Here is a 20,302-nt window from a genome sequence, read left to right as displayed (position 1 = left end):
TCCAGCCTGTATCACAACTGGCCGTGATTGGGAGTCTGATAGGGCGGCAGCATCGTCTGGGTTTGGCTGGTGTAGGCTGTCATTGTAAATAAGAATTTGTTCTTCTATAACAAACGTAACATATTATACGAATTGTATTTCTCGGACACAGGTTTACTATGTTACGTCTAGTCTATGAGACCAGTCTGGTTCGCTAGGCTAGATGGGAAATTTAGTGAATATCAAAAATGGTGGAAGATTCACTCGGATGTCTGCCAAATATTCAAGGAACTAACAAATGTCAACCGTTATGTATATTGCCATCTAATTTTATAAAGAATATTCTCCCCAAATGTATAACGACTGAAGTAGTGTAGATATGATAATACTGCATAACAAAACTACATTTAGGTGTTGGGCGGGGCAGAGGGGTGGATACCAAAACCTAACCGGATGCGGATGTTGACATTTATCTTCTAAACAGCACTACTCGCTTTTCTTTGACGGCCAGCTGGCGGCTAAAGATCCATCATTAAAGCAACATAAAACTACCAAATATTTTCCTGTATAACAAGAAGAACAAATACACTAACTCAACGGCCGAAAGTGACCCGGCGCCTTTCCTACTTCGCTTGTTTTCGGACTGTCGTTTACCGGCCAAGCTGGGTAGCTAGCTACTGTAGCTGGCTATGCGCATCAAAAACTGGCTAACGAAAGAAGAGAGCTGTCTAAGGAGGAGGATATAACAACAGTCTATCTTGCTTCATGGATATAATCCTAATTGTTCCAGGAAAAGACCGATAGCTAGCGCCATTAGCTAGCTGGCGCTTCTCTGTGGGGCTATTGTTTGTCGATAGCGACGGTAACGTTAAAGGTTATAGCCAGTTAACGTTACTGTTGTGATAATATATAGGAATTAACTAAATATATATATATAATGATTAGCTAATTATTTGTTAGTCTAATCAGAAAGCGAGATAATTTACCTATTCAGCTTGCCAGTAGGCTTTTATGGTAGCTGCTAACTCAAAAAGTCACGGGTGTCAAGAAACGTTAATAAGGAACGACAGTTTGTTTTGATTGGCTTGAGGAATAACGTTATTCTGTCAGTATTGAGTAATGTGATTGCCCGTTCGTTAGGAAACGTTAGACAGCGGGGATTAGCAGTATGTGAATCATGTTTTGTGTTGACTGAAGCTTTGCCAACGTGTTACACGCTGCTGTAGGTCCCGGTGTCGTGTGTGTCAGAGTGTGTGATCAGCAGGTGAACATGGTTCTAAGGAACTGGACACTCAGTCAAGGAGGGAGCATGTGTTAACGGCTTGATAGAACTTTGCTGTCATGGAAAAAGTACCCAATTGTCATACTTGAGTAAGGTAAGGATACCTTCATAGAAAATGACAGAGTAAAAGTTAGTCACCCAGGAAAATAATACTTGAGTAAAAGTCTAAATATTTGGTTTTAAATATACTTAAGAATCAAAAGTTAAAATATAAATCATTTCACGTTCCTTATAATAAGCAAACCAGACAGCACGATTTTATAGTTTTATTTTACGGATAGCCAGGGGCACACTAAAACACTCCGACATAATTTACAAACTTTGTGTTTAGTGAGTCTGCCAGATCAGAGGCAGTAGGGATGGCCAGGGATGTTCTCTTGATAAGTGTGTGAATTGGACACTTTTCCTGTCCTTTTGGGTGTCAGTGAAAATCTGGAGTAAAAAGTACATTATTGTCTTTAGGAATGTAGTGAAGTAAAAAGTATTAATAGTAAAGTACAGATACCTCCCAAAACGAGTTAAGTACTTTACACCACTGGAGCTTGGTCTTCGATTATGAGACGCATCCTATGACAGATCACTATCAGTTTACATAATAGCTACAGCATTCCTGCAAATGGTCAAATATATAGATTGCTTGTTATGTTAGCCTGACTTTGGATTTTAGATACAGTTGTTGTCCAACCCCTTGTCACACCTCAACCATAACTTGGATTTGTACTGTATGACATTGGAGAGGACAAGTGAGTCATAGATGGTGTCTAAATTGGCATCAACAAGCTGATTAGTAACAGTATTGTGGGCCTTATAAACAGCACTGCCTCAATGTGGTATTGGGATGCGTTCATTAACCATTGGACCAGACAGTAACTGGGCCTGAAGTATCCCCTGGTTCTGAATATGTGCACATGAGATCTGAGTGTGTTTGTGTTTATCAGAGACTTTTGGTGTCTAGGCCTATATTAATGTGATGATAGGTTATAGTTGTACTTGACTGAGAGAGCTAGGTTGTAGCTAAGTGGACGGTGTTGTGGTTTCACCCTGCAACAATGTCGACCCTATTGTTGCTGCTATTGCTGAGCAACTTATGCAGGCTGGGACAGTCTATGTCACGAGAGGAGAAGCTCAAGCTGAGGTGAGTAAGAAAGATGCCTGGTCCTGGGCTAGATGTGTGGCAAGTTCAGACTAAAATAGTTTGAGCTAAACTGACTTGTTCTTTCTTTGTTTCCCATCAAGGAACCAAGTGGTTGAGATGTTTGACCATGCTTATTCAAATTATATGGTAAGTCTCGTCACCACCTGCCCCCTTCACATAACTGGGAGAGTGGTTTAGCAACAATCTAATAATGCAAAACATTTTAGATGTTCTGTTGAGATGTACTGGGACTCATTTTTTTTATTATTTTTATTTCACCTTTATTTAACCAGGTAGGCTAGTTGAGAACAAGTTCTCATTTGCAACTGCGACCTGGCCAAGATAAAGCATAGCAGTTTGACATATACAACAACACAGAGTTACACATGGAATAAACAAACATACGGTCAATAATACAGTAGAAAAAAAAGAAAACAAAAAGTCTATACACAGTGAGTGCAAATGAGGTAAGATAAGGGAGTTAAGGAAATAAATAGGCCATGGTGGCGAAGTAATTGCAATATAGCATTTAAACACTGGAATGGTAGATGTGCAGAAGATGAATGTGCAAGTAGATATACGGGTGTGCAAAGGAGCAAGATAGATAAATAAATACAGTATGGGGATGAGGTAGTTGGATGGGCTGTTTACAGATTGGCAATGTACAGGTGCAGTGATCTGCGAGCTGCTCTGACAGCTGGTGCTTAAAGCTAGTGAGGGAGATATGAGTCTCCAGCTTCAGTGATTTTTGCAGTTCGTTCCTGTCTTTGGCAGCAGAGAACTGGAAGGAAAGGCGGCCAAAGTAGGAATTGGCTTTAGGGGTGACCAGTGAGATATACCTGCTGGAGCGCGTGCTACGAGTTGGTGCTGCTATGGTGACCAGTGAGCTGAGGTAAGGCGGGGCTTTACCTAGCAGAGACTTGTAGATGACCTGGAGCCTGTGGGTTTGGTGACGAGAGTGAAGCGAGGGCCAGCCAACGAGAGAGTACAGGTCGCAGTGGTGTGTAGTATATGGGGATTTGGTGACAAAACGGCACTGTGATAGACTGCATCCAATTTGTTGAGTAGAGTGTTGGAGGCTATTTTGTAAATGACATCGCCAAAGTCGAGGATCGGTAGGATGGTCAGTTTTACGAGGGTATGTTTGGCAGCATGAGTGAAGGATGCTTTGTTGCGAAATAGGAAGCCAATTCTAGATGTAATGTTGGATTGGATATGCTTAATGTGAGTCTGGAAGGAGAGTTTACAGTCTAACCAGACACCTAGGTATTTGTAGTTGTCCACATATTCTAAGTCAGAACCGTCAGAGTATGTGATGCTGGACGGCGGGCAGGTGCGGACAGCGATCGGTTGAAGAGCATGCATTTAGTTTTACTTGCATTTAAGAGCAGTTGGAGCCACGGAAGGAGAGTTGTATGGCATTGAGCTCGTCTGGAGGTTAGTTAACACAGTTTCCAACGAAGGCCGAAGTATACAGAATGGTGTCGTCTGCGTAGAGGTGGATCAGAGAATCACCAGCAGCAAGAGCGACATCATTGATGTATACAGAGAAGAGAGTCGGCCTGAGAATTGAACCCTGTGGCACCCCATAGAGACTGCCAGAGGTCCGGACTAGAGGTCGGCCGATTAATCGGAATGGCGATTTAATTAGGGACCGATTTCAGTTTTCATAACAATCGGTAATCGGTATTTTGGACACTGATTTTAGCTGTTATTTTTTTTTTTTTTTTTTTACTACACCTTTATTTAACTAGGCAAATCAGTTAAGAACACATTCTTATTTTCAGTGACGGCCTAGGAACGGTGGGTTAACTGCCTTGTTCAGGGGCAGAACGACAGATTTTTACCTTGTCAGCTCGGGGATTCGTTTTTGCATCATTCCGGTTACTAGTCCAACGCTCTAACCACCTGCCTTACATTGCACTCCACGAGGAGCCTGCGTGGCAGGCTGACTACCTGTTACGCGAGGGCAGCAAGAAGCCAAGGTAAGTTGCTAGCTAGCATTAAACTTATCTTATAAAAAACAATCAATCTTAACATAATCACTAGTTAACTACACATGGTCTGATGATATTACTAGTTTATCTAGCTTGTCCTGCGTTGCATATAATTGATGCGGTGCCTGTTATTTTCTCATCGAATCACAGCCTACTTCGCCAAACGGGTGATGATTTAACTAGCGCATTTCGCGAAAAAAGCACTGTCGTTGCACCAATGTGTACCTAACCATAACATCAATGCCTCAATGCCTTTCTTTAAAATCAATACACAAGTATATATTTTTAAACCTGCATATTTAGTTAATTTTGCATGTTAAAAACTTCTTAACACTAGGGGGCGACATTTTTGTTTTTGGCTAAAAAACGTACCCATTTGAAACTGCCTATTTCTCAGCCCCCGAAAACTAGAATATGCATATAAGTGTCAGATTAGGATAGAAAACACTCTGAAGTTTCCAAAACTGTAATTTTTTTGTCTGAGTTAAACAGAACTGATATTGCAGGCTAAAACCTGGGGAAAATCCAATCAGGAAGTGACCCTGTTTTTGAAACCTCTCTGTTCCTAAGCATCCCTATTGCCCATTTGAAAGGGATATCAACCAGACTTCTTTTTCTATGGCTTCCCTGAGGTGTCAACAGCCTTTAGACATAGTTTCAGGCTTTTATTTTGAAGAATGAGCGTGAAAGGGCACATTGCGTAAGTGGATAGGTGGGGGCTCTCAGAGTGGCGGCCATTGTTCCTCCCTGTCCTGGTGAAAAGCCAACTGTCCCGGTTGATATATTATCGAATAGATATTTGAAAAACACCCTGAAGATGGATTATAAAAAACGTTTGACATGTTTCTGTGGACTTTATGGATATAATTTGGGATTTTTTTCACCATTTTCCGATGGATTCCTGGGCATAACGCATCAAACTAACGGAGGTATTTGGATATAAAAAATATCTTTATGGAACAAAAGGAACATTTGTTGTCTAACTGGGAGTCTCGTGAGTGAAAACATCCAAAGATCATCAAAGGTAAACGATTAATTTGATTGCTTTTCTGATTTTCGTGACCAAGTTACCTGATGCTAGGTGTACTTATTGTTTTGTCGAGCGATCGATAAACTTACACAAACGCTTGTATTGCTTTCGCTGTAAAGCAGAATTTCAAAATCTGAGACRACAGATGGATTAACAAAAGGCTAAGCTTGCAATATTGCACTTGTGATTTCATGAAATTATATTATATTATATACCTGTGGCGCTAGGCTAGGCTATGCTAGTCAGCGTTTCTGATGACAATTATCCCAGATCCGGGATGGGTGGTTCAGAAAGGTTAACATGAATTTCTTTTAACTAGGGAAATTGTGTCACTTCTCTTGCGTTCCGTGCAAGCAGTCAGGGTATATGCAGCAGTTTGAGCCGCCTGGCTCGTTGCGAACTGTGTGAAGACCATTTCTTCCTAACAAAGACCTTAATTAATTTGCCAGATATTTACGTAATTATGACAACATTGAAGGTTGTGCAATGTAACAGCAATAATTAGACTTAGGGTTGCTACCCGTTCAATAAAATACGGAACGATTCCATATTTCACTGAAAGAATAAACGTTTTGCTTTCGAAATGATAGTTTCCAGATTTGACCATATTAATGATCTAAGGCTTGTATTTCTGTGTGATATTATAATTAAGTCTATCATTTGATAGAGCAGTCTGACTGAGCGGTGATTGGCAGCAGCATGCTCGTAAGCATTCATTCAAACCGCACTTTCCTCCGTTTGCCAGCAGCTTTTCGCAATTTTTGAAGCACAGCACTGTTTGACTTCAAGCCTATCAACTCCTGAGATTAGGCTGGCAATACTATAGTGCCTATAAGAACATCCAATAGTCAAAGGTATATGAAATACAAATGGTATAGAGAGAAATAGTCCTATAATAACTACAACCTAAAACTTCTTAACTGGGAATATTGAAGACTCATGTTAACATGAACCACCAGCTTTCATATGTTCTCATGTTCTGAACAAGGAACTTAAAAGTTAGCTTTTTTACATGGCACATATTGCACTTTTACTTTCTTCTCCAACACTGTGTTTTTGCATTATTTAAACCAAATTGAACATGTTTCGTTATTTATTTGAGATTAAATAGATTTTTATTTATCTATTATATTAAGTTAAAATAAGTGTTCATTCAGTATTGTTGTAATTGTCATTATTACAAATATATATATATATATATATATCGTCTGATTAATCGGTATCGGCCCTCCAATAATCGGTATCGGCGTTGAAAAATCATAATTGGTCGACTTCTACACACTACCATTGATCTTTATTGGGCTCCCGAGTGGCGCAGTGGTCTAAAACACTGCATCTCAGTGCACTGCAGTACCTGGTTCGAATCCAGGCTGCATCACATCCGGCTGTGATTGGGAGTCGTCCAGGTTTGGCCGGGGTAGGCAGTAAAATAAGAAATTGTTCTTAACTGACTTGCCTAGTTAAATAAAGGTTAAATATGAAAAAATATATATTATTGGTTGTGTTCTCCAGGACCATGCGTACCCAGCAGATGAGCTGATGCCTCTGACGTGTCGGGGGAGGGTGCGTGGGCTGGAGCCCAGTCGGGGAGACGTGGACGACGCACTGGGGAAGTGAGGGCCTGGAGACACAGTCCTGCTGGCATTGGAATACTCTAATTCTCTGTTGATATCTTCTAGCCATAAGGGACTATAATTGATGCTGATTGATTTGTCTTTGTGTGTTTTAAGGTTCTCTCTCACCCTCATCGATACCTTGGACACTCTAGTGGTAGGTTTCATCTTTAGTTTGTTTTACCAACCTCCTTAGTTGGATTTGTTGAACCTCTGGGTAGACAATGATTTTCATATATTTAATTCTGTATTTACTTCCAGCTCTTAAACAAGACGACAGAGTTTGAAGAAGCAGTGCGGAGAGTGTTGACAGATGTGCGACTGGACAATGACATCGTGGTGTCTGTCTTTGAGACCAACATCCGTGTGCTGGGGTAAGAAAAAACTTGAAGCCAGTTATTGAGGGGATGGAAATGTTATTCTTCTTTTTTTTTTACCCAGGCAAGTCAATGAAGAACAATCTTATTTACAATAGCCTGGCAAGAAGCTTCCTGTGGGGCTGGGATAAAAAATAAAACGATGTAAGACAAAACAGACGACACAGACAGAAGACACTGGCAACAGCACAAATACAACAGCAAACGAACTGTGTATGTGTGATGGAACATTGCTGCAGGGACTTGCTTTCATTCAGCCACAAGCATTCGTGAGGACGGGCACTGATGTTGGGCGATTAGGCCTGGCGTGCAGTCGGCGTTCCAATTCACCCCAGAGGTGTTCAATGGGGTTGCGGTCAGGGCGCTGTGCAGGCCATTCAAGTTCTTCCACACCGATCTCAACAAACCATTTCTGTATGGACCTCGCTTTGTGCACAGGTGTAATGTCATGCTGAAACAGGAAAGGGCCTTCCCCAAACTGTTGCCACTTAAGGTGGAAGCACAGAATCATCTACAATGTAATTGTATGCTGTAGTGTTAAGATTTAACTTCACTGGACCTAAGGGGCCTAGACCGAACCATGAAAAACAGCCCCAGACCATTATTCCTCCTCCACCAAACTTTACAGTTGGCACTATGCAATCGGGCAGGTAGCGTGCTCCTGGCATCCGCCAAAACCAGATTCATCCATCAGACTGCCAGATGGTAAAGGGTGATTCATCACTCCAGGGAATGCGTTTCCACCGCTCCAGAGTCCAATGACTGCAAGCTTTACACCACTCCAGCCGACGCTTGGCATTGCAAATGGTGACATTAGCACTGAGTGAGGCTGCTCGGCCATGGTTGCCCATTTCATGAAGCTCCTGATGAACAGTTCTTGTGCTGACGTTGCTTCCAGAGGCAATTTGGAACTCGGTAGTGAGTGTTGCAACCGAGGACAGGCGATTTCGCGGCTGAGCCGTTGTTGCTCCTAGACATTTCCACTTCAGAATAACAGCACTTACAGTTGACCAGGGCAGCTCTAGCAGGGCAGATTTTTTGGGGAAAGGTGACATCCTATGACAGTGCCACGTTGAAAGTCAGTGAGCTCTTCAGTAAGAACATTCTACTGCCAATGTTTGTCAATGGAGATTGCATGGCTGTGTGCTCTTTTATACAGTTGTCAGCAATGGGTGTGGTTGAAATAGCCGAATCCACTAATTTGAAGGGTTGTCCTCATACTATTGTGTGACCGTTGTGACTTTCCTCATGTTCCCAGAGGGCTGCTAGGGGGCCACTCCATGGCGGTGATGCTGAAGGATACAGGGTATCACATGCAGTGGTACCAGGATGAGCTGCTCCACATGGCCAAAGACGTGGGTCTCAGACTCCTGCCTGCCTTCAACACCAGCAGTGGCCTGCCTTACCCCAGGGTGAGCCCTCAGACTATACATAAGGCCACGGCTGTTGGGATATGTCCTGACCATACACACGCATTTGTACACACACGCAGCCCTCTCCGATTATGACTGCATAATTGTATTATCTGCTTCAGTGCTCTGCATACAGCTGCTACAGTTTTCTGCAGCCAGGTTTTCTATGGCTGTATAGTTCACCTGAACAATGTCTTTGGACACAGCTGTGGATTTGAGTCTATGACCAAAATATTGAGCCTTTTTATTCCACTCAACAGGTAAACTTGAAGCATGGCATCAGGGGTCCTGAGAGTCGGACGGGCACAGAGACGGACACCTGCACAGCTTGTGCTGGCACAATTATCCTGGAGTTCGCTGCCTTGAGTCGCTTCACTGGGGACCCTGTGTTTGAGGTAAAAATAGACCATCTCTCTTACTTTAAACCTTGTTCAGATCAGGACTAATACTAGTAGACAGCACTACTAGACCTTCATTGTTGATTATCATAGATGCCAGTGTGTCTGAATGATATTGATTCATTGTATTCTACACAGGTCCATGCACGGAGAGCCCTCGACTTCCTGTGGGAGAAGAGGCAGAGGAATAGCAACCTGGTGGGAACAACCATCAACATCCACTCAGGAGAGTGGGTCCGCAGGGGTGAGAGAGGGAACCAGTCCCGGGCCATAACTGGTATCTACTGTATTATAAAGGAGGATTTCCTTTGATTTATCCAGAGACGGACAATGTATTAGGTGTGATAGAAGTGAAATGGCAAGGCGGTAGGAGCTGATGTTCTGTACTTGTAGAAAAAAGACATGAGTGTGTTTCTGCAGTATGAAACGGTACACTGTTGTGTTGTGTTGTTCCAGACAGCGGAGTGGGAGCAGGGATTGACTCGTATTATGAGTACCTGCTGAAGGCCTATATTCTCCTGGGAGATGACCTGTTTCTGCAGCGCTTCAACATTGTGAGTGACCTCACACACTGTAACCTTACTCTGGCTTGGATAATGGAATGCTTTTATGCCCTTATTGTTCAATCCACACAAAGTATGCTGTTAAAGATTCTCATCCTTAGCTTTTCAAATGTTCTCATTATTTGTGTTTCCAGCACTATGCGTCTATAATGAAGTACATCAGCCAGCCTCCTCTCCTGCTGGACGTTCACATCCACAAGCCTCTGCTGCCTGCTCGCACCTGGATGGACTCCCTCCTGGCCTTCTTCCCTGGGCTGCAGGTGACTGGCGTCACTAACAGACCAGCTGCCTAAGCAGGGGTTTTAGTACATAGACCTGGTGCTGAGATTAGGGAGACAAATCTCCTAACATTGTTAATGAATCCCCCAGGTGTTGAAGGGAGATATCCGGCCGGCCATTGAGACCCATGAGATGCTGTATCAAGTCACCAAGAAACACAACTTCCTCCCAGAGGTAAGCTCTCTTTTATGCTCCCTCTCCACCTCTTTCTTTGTTCTCACTCAGGCTGTAACCTTTAACACCCCTCTCTATGTCTTCCCCAGGCATTCACCACTGATTTCAGGGTACATTGGGCTCAGCATCCACTAAGACCTGAGTTTGCAGAGAGCACTTATTTCCTATACAAGGTAAGGACCGTGGAGACATGCAGTCTAGAAGTTGACATAACGATACATACTTCACTTTTTCCACATTTTGGTACGTTACAACCTTATTCTAAAATGGATTAAATTAAATGTTTTCCTCATCAATTTACACACAATACCCCATAATGACAATGCGAAAACTGGTTGTTTGAAATTGTTGATCATTTATAAATAAAAAAAACAGATACCTTATTTACATCTATACAGACCCTTTGCTATGAGACTTGAAATTGTCCTGTTTCCATTGATCATCCTTGATGTTTCTACTACTTGATTGGAGTCCACCTGTGATAAATTCAATTGATTGGATGTGATTTGGAAAGGCACACACCTGTTTATATAAGGTCCCACAGTTGGCAGTACATTTCAGATCAAAAACCAAGCCATGAAGTCAAAGGAATTGTCCGTAGAGCTCTGAGACAGGATTGTGTTGAGGCAGATCTGGGGAAGGGTACCAAAAATGTCTGCAGCATTGAAGGTTCCCAAGAACACAGTGGCCTCCACCATTCTTAAATGGAAGAAGTTTTGGAACCACCAAGACTCTTCCTAGAGCTGGCCGCCCAAACTGAGCAATCGGGGGAGAAAGTTCTTGGTCAGGGAGGTCACAAAGAACCCGATGGTCACTCTGAAAGAGCTCCAGAGTTCCTCTGTGGAGATGGAACCTTCCAGAAGGACAACCATCTCAGCATCACTCCACCAATCAGGCCTTTATGGTAGAGTGGCCAGATGGAAGCCACTCCTCAGTAAAAGGCACATGACCGCCTGCTTGGAGTTTGCCAAAAGGCACCTAAAGACTCTCAGACCATGAGAAACAAGATTCTCTGGTCTGATGAAACCAAGCTTGAAATCATTGGCCTGAATGCCAAGTGTCACATCTGGAGGAAACCTGGCACCTTCCCTACGGTGAAGCATGGTAGCCGTATCATGCTGTGGGGATGTTTTTCAGGGACTGGGAGACTAGTCAGGATCGAGGGAAAGATGAACGGATCAAAGTACAGAGAGAGGTCCTTGATGAAAACCTGTTCCAGAGCACTCAGGACCTCAGACTGGGGTGAAGGTTCACCTTCCAACAGGACAACGACCCTAAGCACACAGCCAAGACAACGCAGGAGTGGCTTCGGGACAAGTCTCTGAATATCCTTGAGTGGCCCAGCCAGAGCCCGGACTTGAACCCGATCGAGCATCTCTGGAGAGACCTGAAAATAGCTGTGTAGTGACGCTCCCCATCCGACCTGACAGAGATTGAGAGAATCTGCAGAGAAGAATAGTTTCTTACCCGGGGCTCCCGAGTGGCGCAGTGGTCTAAGGCACTGCATCTCAGTGCTTGAGGTGTCACTACAGACACCCTGGTTTGAATCCAGGCTGTATCACAACCGGCCGAGTCCCATAGGGAGACGCACAATTGGCCCAGCCGTAGGCAGTCATTGTAAATAAGAGTTTGTTCTTGACTGACTTGCCTAGTTAAATAAATAAAATGGTTTTTTTTAAATACCCAAGAAGACTCGAGGTTATAATCGTTGCCAAAGGTGCTTCAACAAACTACTGAGTAAAGGGGCTGAATACTTATGTAAATGTGGTATTTCCAGTTTTTAGAAACCTGTTTTTGTTTTTACTTTGTCAACATAGTTTTTGTGTGTAGACTGATGAGGGGGGGGTGGGACAATTTAATCCATTTTAGAATAAGGCTGTAACGTAACAAAATGTGGAAAAAGTCGAGGGGTCTGAATACTTTCCGAATGCACTGTACATTTGATCTTAGTGGCCTTCCTTATTGCCTAATTCAGTAGTACAGTGTCTAACCCTGGTCCCACTGAACCCCCTCTAGGCTACCAAAGACCCCTACTACCTGGAGGTAGGCCGCACAGTGCTGGACAACCTGAACCGATTTGCCCGGGTCCCCTGTGGCTTTGCTGCCATGAAGGACGTGCGCACCGGGAGCCACGAGGACCGGTGAGAGCCCAGACCCAGGGGAATACCCCGGGGACGGGGAGGGATTTAATGATGGGCGGTTAAGAGGTAGATGGTTTTAGTGGCTGAGCAACAATGTGCCAGCCATGTAGTTCAATCAAAATAGTTTGTGGTGTCTGCTCTGTTGGCCTGCTGCCCCAAATATCACTAATCCTCTCTCTTCCTAACTCCTCCCCTCTCAGAATGGACTCTTTCTTCTTGGCAGAGATGTTCAAGTACCTGTTCCTTCTGTTTGCGGAAGAGGAAGATCTGACGTTTAATGTTGAGGATTATATCTTCACCACCGAGGCACACCTTCTGCCCCTGTCCCTGTCCACTGCTCCTCACGCCCCCTCTCCTCCCGCCAACACCACGGTACAGGCTCCATCTCTGCCTCATCTCTCCGCCTATGTCAAATCTCTTTGGGTGGGTGTAGTAAGATCACCTGCTGTGATCAGCTAGAATTCTAATGATAGTACATCTAATAATATTTACATGATACAGTTAGTCATGTTTGTTCTCTCCCCCTCTTGTCTTAGTCAGAGGAGGAGTTGGATGACTCTAACTTTGATTGGACCTGCCCCAACACACGCCTCCTTTTCCCCGACCCCGCCTTTCCACAGAACCTCCGAGATCCAATCAGGAGTGCTGTGGACAAGAGTTGTCCCCGTCCTGCCATTCACCGGTAAGGGACATTTATACATACACCCCCCTATGTATTTACTTGGACAGTGAAGCTAAAACTACAATTTAGCTCTATACTCCAGCATTTTGTATTTGAGATCAAATGTTTTATGAGACGACAGTACCGAATGTAATGTTTTATTAGATTTTTTTTCTTCTTACATATCTGTTTTACCATTTATTAATGAATGCACTTTATGTACACTATATATACAAAAGTATGTAGAAACCTCTTTCAAATTAGTGGATTCGGCTAAAATTTCAGCCACACCCGTTGTTGACGTGTACAAAATTGATCACTTAGCCATGCAATCTCCATAGACAAACATTGGCAGTAGAATGACCTTACTGAAGAGCTCAGTGACTTTTAACCATCATAGGATGCCACCTTTCCAACAAGTCAGTTCATCAAATTTCTGCCCTGGTCAACTGTAAGTGCTGTTATTGTGAAGTGGAAACTTCTAGGAGCAACAACGGCTCAGCCGCGAAGTGCTAGGCCACACAAGCTCTTTGAATGGGGAGTGCCGAGTGCTGAAGTGCGTAGCCTCTGGAAGCAATGTCAGCACAAGAACGGTTCATCGGGAGCTTCATGAAATGGGATTCCATGGCCGAGCAGCCACACACAAGCATAAAATCACCATGCACAATGCCAAGCTGGAGTGGTGTGAATCTTGCCGTCATTGGACTCTGGACCAGTGGAAACATGTTCTCTTTGGGCTTGGCCCCTTAGTTCCAGTGAAGGGAAGTCTTAACGCTATAGCATACAATGACATTCTAGACGATTCTGTGCTTCCAACTTTGTGGCAACAGTTTGGGGAAGGCCCTTTCCTGTTTCAGCATGACAATGCCCTTTCACACAAAGCAAGGTCCATACAGAAATCGGTGTGGAAGAACTTGACTGGCTGCACAGAGCCCTGACCTCAACCCCATCGAACACCTTTGGGATTAATTGGAACACTGAATGCAAGCCAGGCCTAATCGCCCAACATCAGTGCCCAACCTCACTATTGCTCTTGTGGCTGAATGAAAGCAAGTCCCTGCAGCAATGTTCCAACATCCAGTGGAAAGCCTTCCCAGAAGAGTGGAGGCTGTTATAGCAGCAAAGGGGGGACCAACTCCATATTAATGCCCATGATTTTGGAATGAGATGTTTGACGAGCAGGTGTCCAAATACCTTCGGTCATGTAGTGTGTTTAGTCTCCCCATTTGAAGGTGTCATAAGAATTTGGACAAATTCACTCATAGTGTATTACATTTAGTAAAAAATTGAGTATTTGGTCCCATATTCTTAGCATGCAGTGACTATATCAAGCGTGTGACTCTACAAACTTTGTTTTGGTTGTGTTTCAGGTTATTTTGTGCCCAATAGAAATTAATGGTAAATAATGTGTTGTCATTTTGGAGTCACTAGCATTTTGAGGGGATGTGATATTTATGCCTCTAACTTTCCCACTCATCATTATTCACGATTCATTCATGATTATCTATAATCATGGTACTACCCACATGAATGTCGAAGTGTTCAGAAACATATTATATTCTTAGAATAAATGCTGGAGTATAGAGCCAAATTACGTTTTAGCTTCACTGTCCAAATATATACATAGGGGAGTATATGTCTAATGTGAGGAATCATGTTAAACAGAATATTGTTCCTGTCACAACCATACTGAATGTGAACTTTGATGCCTTCCACCCTCTCATCCAGTGAGCCGGGGATGGGTCGCCCACCTCTGAAGGCTCAGGACTTCATGGCCAACAACCCTGATCACCTGGAGCTGCTGAGGAGGATGGGAGTCAGCCTTATTCACCTTAAAGACGGCAGAGTGCAGCTGGTCCAACACGCTACACAGGTAAATATTCATGCACAATACAAGCTGGGAGACATGTTTTTGCAATCAATTTGAATGGTGTCATAAGATGACTGCCAACCCCCCCATATGAGTGTTATTCAGTCTCTCCCCATCTACTGCCCTCTCCTCTCTAACTCCATCTCCGTCCCTCTCTCTCCCGTTACTTCCTCTCTCTAGGCGGTCAGTGCTGTGGCAGCAGAGGACGGGATGCGCTTCATGCAGGAGATGATGGAGCTGTCCAGCCAGCAGCAGAAGGAGCAGCTCCCTCCGCGCGCCGTACAGATCATCTCACACCCCTTCTTCGGCAGAGTGGTGCTGACCGCTGGCCCAGCACAGTTTGGCACAGACCTTTCCAAGAGCATCACGGGGGTGAGTGTTTCTTCAGTGTGCCAATTTCTAATGGATGGACACCTTTGCTTGTTGGTTTTTCCTGTCTTGTCCCTAGGTGCCAGACGTTCTCTATTCTCAGCGTTCCGAGTGACGTTTGAACATGTACTCTCTTTGTCTGTCTGTAGGTGCGTGGGTTTGTGACAGTGGCTGAGCCCTACAGTGGCTGTGCGGAGCTGAGCAACGCTGCCTTTGTACAGGGCCGCATCGCTTTGCTGCAGCGGGGCCAGTGTATGTTCGCTGAGAAGGCAAGACACATCATGAAGGCTGGGGCCATCGGAGGCATCGTCATCGGTGAGGAGGACCAACTAACACAGGATCTTAATTTAAATGAATTAATCTACTTCAAGAAGGCTTCACTAACTCTCATCATACTTCTGACATTTATACATGTTCATAACACTTTCATTATGTATATAACCTTTTAATAAACTGATGTATTACCATTTATAGGGTCCACTTTTACCCTGCTAACTACCCCCTCCTTCTCCTCAACAGATGACAACGAGGGCAGCAGCAGTGACACAGCTCCCCTCTTCCAGATGGCCGGCGATGGCCGCAACACGGAAGACGTCACCTTGCCCCTGCTCTTCCTGTTCTACAAGGAGGGAAACATCCTGTTGGAGGCTCTTAAGGAGTACAGGGAGGTGGAGGTGCTGCTGAGCGACAAGGCCAGAGACCGAGGTGAGATCCACTGGACAGAACAGGAGGGTGCTACTGACTGGAGACATGTTCAGAACATGGGTCCTTATTTCAGCTCATTAGAGACCAGATTTGATTTTGTGAAGATTTCAAAATGGCCAGTATTTCAGGGTTCAGTGGTGACTCCAAATAGTGGGCCTGTGGCCACTTTACAGTAGCAGCTTGGTGGAGATAGGTGATGGTGAGCACCCAGTGTGATACAGGATACAGCTCCCTTTCCAGTTGTCTTCCTTCTCCTCTCCTTCCCTGTGGTGGACTGTAACAGTAACTTTCCTCTGCTTTCTTTCTTTCCTTTCCCTTCACCCTTTGGATGAGCAGCCTCCATATTCAAAGGTAAACCTCTCCCTGGCATCCTGCTGGAGAGCAGTAAGTATCGCCCTCTTTCCCCTCTCCTCCATTATTTTGTGTGTGGTAGAGCAGCTCAGTGCAGGTTAGTCTTGTGTAAATAGCTGGCCATCTCAGAACTCATCAAGAGCATGATACTGTTGGTCTGTACTGCACATGACTCATCAGTACCGTGCTGTTTATAGTTCGCTGCCTCTTGTGAACTGCAACACTGCTCTATTTCTGTCTGGGAATGACCGGTGTGGGTGCTTGTGTTAGATATACAGTACCAGTCAAAAGTTTGGGCACACCTACTCATTCCAAGGTTTTTCTTTATTTGTACTTTCTTCTACATTGTAGAATAATTGTGAAGACATCAAAACTATGAAATACATGGAATCATGTAGTAACCAAAAAAGTTTTAAACAAAGAAARATATATTTAAGATTCTTCAAAGTAGCCTCTCTTTGCCTTGATGACAGCTTTGCATACTCTTGGCATTTTCTCAACCAGCTTCATGAGGTATTCACCTGGAATGCATTTCAATTAACAGGTGTGCCTTGTTAAAAGTTAATTTGAGGAATGTCTTTCCTCCTTAATGCGTTTGAGCCAATCAGTTGTGTTGTGACAAGGTAGGGGTGGTAAACAGAAGGTAGCCCTGTTTGGTAGAAGACCAAGTCCATTNCCCCCCTTTCTCTCCGTCTGTCTGTAGGTTCGTGGGTTTGTGACAGTGGCTGAACCCTACAGTGGCTGTGCGGAACTGAGCAACGCTGCCTTTGTACAGGGCCGCATTGCTCTGCTGCAGCGGGGCCAATGTATGTTTGCTGAGAAGGCCAGACACATCATGAAGGCTGGGGCCATCGGAGGCATCGTCATCGGTGAGGAGGACCAACTGACACAAGATCTCAATTTTAATGAATCTACTTCAAGAAGGCTGCACTAACTATAATCATACTTCTAACCTTTATAAATGTTCATAGCACCTTCAGAATGTTTTATATAACCTTTAATAAACTGACGCATTACTATTTATAAACTGGGTGGTTCGAGCCCTGAATGCTGATTGACTGACAGCCGTGGTATACCACGGGAATGACAAAACATTTATTTTTACAGCTCTAATTACCTTGGTAACCAGTTTTTATAATAGCAATAAGGCACCTTGGAGGTTTGTGGTATATGGCCAATATACCATGTCTAAGGGTGTGCCTAAGAACAGCCCTTAGCCGTGGTATATTGGCCATATATCACACATCCTTGTGCCTCATTGCTTAATTATAGTATCCTGTTTAACCTGGCTAATTACCCTCCTCCTCCACAGATGACAACGAGGGTAGCAGCAGTGACACTGCTCCCCTCTTCCAGATGGCCGGCGACGGCCGCAACACAGACGACGTCACTTTGCCCCTCCTCTTCCTCTTCTACAAGGAAGGCAACATCCTGTTGGAGGCTCTCAAGGAGTACAGGGAGGTGGAGGTGCTGCTGAGCGACAAGGCCAGAGACAGAGGTTAGATCCACTGGAGAGGGCAGTTGGACATTAGTGACTAAACAAAGACAGGACAGTGTCTTTCCAGCATATGGATAGTTTTGTGGGATTTCAGCTGATTTTAGGGACTATATTTGATTCTGTAAAGATCTCAAAATGGCCAGTATTTCAGGGTTTAGTGGTGAACCAAAATAGTGGGCCTGTGGCCACTTTACAGTACTAGCCTTAGTGGAGGTAGGGGATGGTAAGCACCCAGTTTGATGTGTGATACAGGAAACGGCTCCCTTCTTTCCATTTTCCTTCCTCCTCTCCTTCCCTGTGGTGGACTGTAACAGTGTAACTTTCCTCTTCTCTTTCTTTTCCCTTCACCCTTTGGTTTAGCAGCCTCTATATTCAAAGGTAAACCTCTCCCTGGCATCCTGCTGGAAAGCAGTAAGTATTGCCCTCATCTCTTTCTTCTCCTCCATTATTCTGTGTGTGGTAGAGCAGCTCAGTGCAGGTTAGTCTTGTGTGTATATAGCTGGCCATGTCAGAACCCCTCAGAAGAATATTACTGTTGGTCTGTTCTGCACATGACTCGTCAGTACCATTCTGTTTATTGTTCGCTGCCTCTTGTAAACCGCAACACTGCCCTGTTTCTGTCTGGGATTGACTGATAGGTGCTTGTGTAAGACGTACATACATAGTGAGTAGGAAACGGTGTATGGCTGTGTATGTATTGTAGGATACTAGGGAACTATATGGATGACTGTGCAGGACACAGCTCATATATTGTGGTTGAAAATGGACTGAGCTCACCCCTCTGTCCTTCCTCAGGGATGGATGTTCAGGAGGAGAAGGAAGATTGTTCAACAGACCAAACTTCACCTGTCCCTGCAGCAACTCTCGACCAGTCACACGTGAGGACTATGGAGCAGGATGAATCAGCTCCCCACAATGAGGAAGTGACTCCTGAGGAAGATGTGGGACCTGCCATTAAGAGGAACCCTGAGCCAGAGGAGGAGCCTGAGGTTGACAAGGACTCTAGCAGAAAATCAGTGGAAGCCATGATGGCTGATTGGCGAGAGGACTTAGAAGCGTTTCAGCAGATGGAGGATGAGCTTTGACAACTTCCACAGTTCCCCCTCCTCCGGTCTGTCCCAGCCACCGTACAGGCCTGGGGTCAGTGGACTGTGCCTCATAAAGGATAAGGTTTTAATGGGGAGATGTTTTGATAAGGAACGGTTACCAGGGTGGAATACAGTGACTTCTACAGCCCAGATATCTACTGTCTGGCAGTATGAACCCCTGATTAACTCTCACTATTTTCTGGTCTTGTCTTATTTTCACACATTGTCTTCCTCCAAATGCTTTTCTAGGTCACTGACATGTGGGAGCAGATTCCAAATGCTGGTTGAATTATAATCCACTGGTTGATTGGTTTATTTAACTGTAATGATTAATTGATAAGTTGTTGGAACATTTACTATTTTATTTTGTGGGCCTAATTTGTGGGGTCAATATTAAGCTACCTGACTGTGAGGGACTGCAGTGGCAAGCAGTCTATAAAAGGCTGGTGCTGAGAATCATTTAGCACTGGCACTCTCCAGGAAGAGACGAAGTTATATGTGACTGTAAATATGTATTTGTCAGTTATTTCCACGATGGTTTGAAATACAGTGCTGCTTTGCTCAGGTTCTGGTCGGTATGAGAGATACCGGTTACTGGCTACCCAAGAGGGCAGACAGTACCACCAGCTGGCCAGCAGAGGGGATCCTTGTTTGAGACCTCTTACTGGTCTGACTGGAACTTGATGACATACTGGAAGACCAAGGAAACAAAAAAGCCAACAACATAATGAACTTTAATTAAATTGATAAGGAAATTGAAAAGTGTGTTGTCATCTGTCTCAAAAACATAATGTGTTTGTTTTATAGTCGTTAGGATTATTAGACTAGAGGTTTCTCTTGGTTTTAGACTATTAAGCTACATGGCTGGACATTAGTGGAACCATACAGTCCACTCTCTTTTTGTTGATATTCAGAGCAGTATTACCATAGTCTGGTAATAACCTTAAATAACCTGTCCTTCAGTTGTCTGGTAATAACCTAAAATAACCTCTCCTTCAGGTTGAGATTTAAAAGGGAATAGAGACAATAAATACCATTTTAATTCACATGCGCCGAATACAACTGGTGTAGACTTTACAGTGAAATGCTTGCTTACAAACCTTTCCCAACGATGCAGAGTTAAAAAAAAAAAATGTAATAGTAACTAACACAAGGAATAAAATACACAAGATTGGAGATATGTACAGGGAGTACCAGTACCAGATCAATGTGCATAGAGGTACTTGAGGTAGGTACTGTATGTTCATGAAGGCAGGGTAAAGTGACTAGGCATCCAGATAGATGATGATTATAATAGGAGTAAAATAAAGAACCGAGTAGCCGCAGCAAATGAGTGTAAAAGTGTGTGTGTGTTGTGTGCATATGTATTGTTTGAATTTG

At 44.0% G+C, this 20,302-nt stretch overlaps 1 protein-coding gene across 8 annotated transcripts; it reads left to right on the top strand.

Annotated features, from left to right (window-relative positions):
* The first annotated feature begins 432 nt into the window (after positions 1-432).
* LOC111972146 (ER degradation-enhancing alpha-mannosidase-like protein 3) lies at positions 433-19,684 on the top strand. Of its 8 annotated transcripts, none has more exons than XM_023999027.2 (21): positions 434-2,396; positions 2,498-2,543; positions 6,936-7,036; positions 7,154-7,193; positions 7,298-7,410; positions 8,672-8,825; positions 9,086-9,220; positions 9,362-9,467; positions 9,680-9,777; positions 9,921-10,046; positions 10,156-10,239; positions 10,329-10,412; positions 12,256-12,380; positions 12,581-12,752; positions 13,001-13,062; positions 14,770-14,914; positions 15,092-15,283; positions 17,040-17,205; positions 17,649-17,834; positions 18,195-18,245; positions 18,630-19,684. In XM_023999027.2, the coding sequence occupies exons 1-21, from the start codon at positions 2,311-2,313 to the stop codon at positions 18,917-18,919; spliced, it is 2,562 nt and encodes an 853-aa protein (XP_023854795.1). In that variant the 5' UTR covers positions 434-2,310; the 3' UTR covers positions 18,920-19,684. The 8 variants fall into 8 exon arrangements, with proteins under 8 accessions (XP_023854797.1, XP_023854796.1, XP_023854795.1 ...); XM_023999024.2 differs by having other exon boundaries at positions 12,917-13,062; XM_023999026.2 differs by having other exon boundaries at positions 12,581-12,803.
* Positions 19,685-20,302: the final 618 nt, after the last annotated feature.

The sequence above is a fragment of the Salvelinus sp. IW2-2015 genome, linkage group LG13 (assembly GCF_002910315.2).
Source record: "Salvelinus sp. IW2-2015 linkage group LG13, ASM291031v2, whole genome shotgun sequence".
Classification (NCBI taxonomy): Eukaryota; Metazoa; Chordata; class Actinopteri; order Salmoniformes; family Salmonidae; genus Salvelinus; species Salvelinus sp. IW2-2015.
The sequence above is the reverse complement of the archived record's forward strand: the minus strand, read 5'-3'. Positions and strand labels throughout refer to the sequence as shown.

Excerpts from the sequence above, each read along its gene's own strand:
- LOC111972146 (XM_023999020.2), top strand. The coding sequence starts at position 2,311 with ATGTCGACCCTATTGTTGCTGCTATTGCTGAGCAACTTATGCAGGCTG. Across the intron at positions 9,468-9,679 it reads AGGAGAGTGGGTCCGCAGGG|ACAGCGGAGTGGGAGCAGGG; the intron begins GTGAGAGAGGGA and ends GTGTTGTTCCAG. Across the intron at positions 17,835-18,194 it reads CGACAAGGCCAGAGACAGAG|CAGCCTCTATATTCAAAGGT; the intron begins GTTAGATCCACT and ends CCTTTGGTTTAG.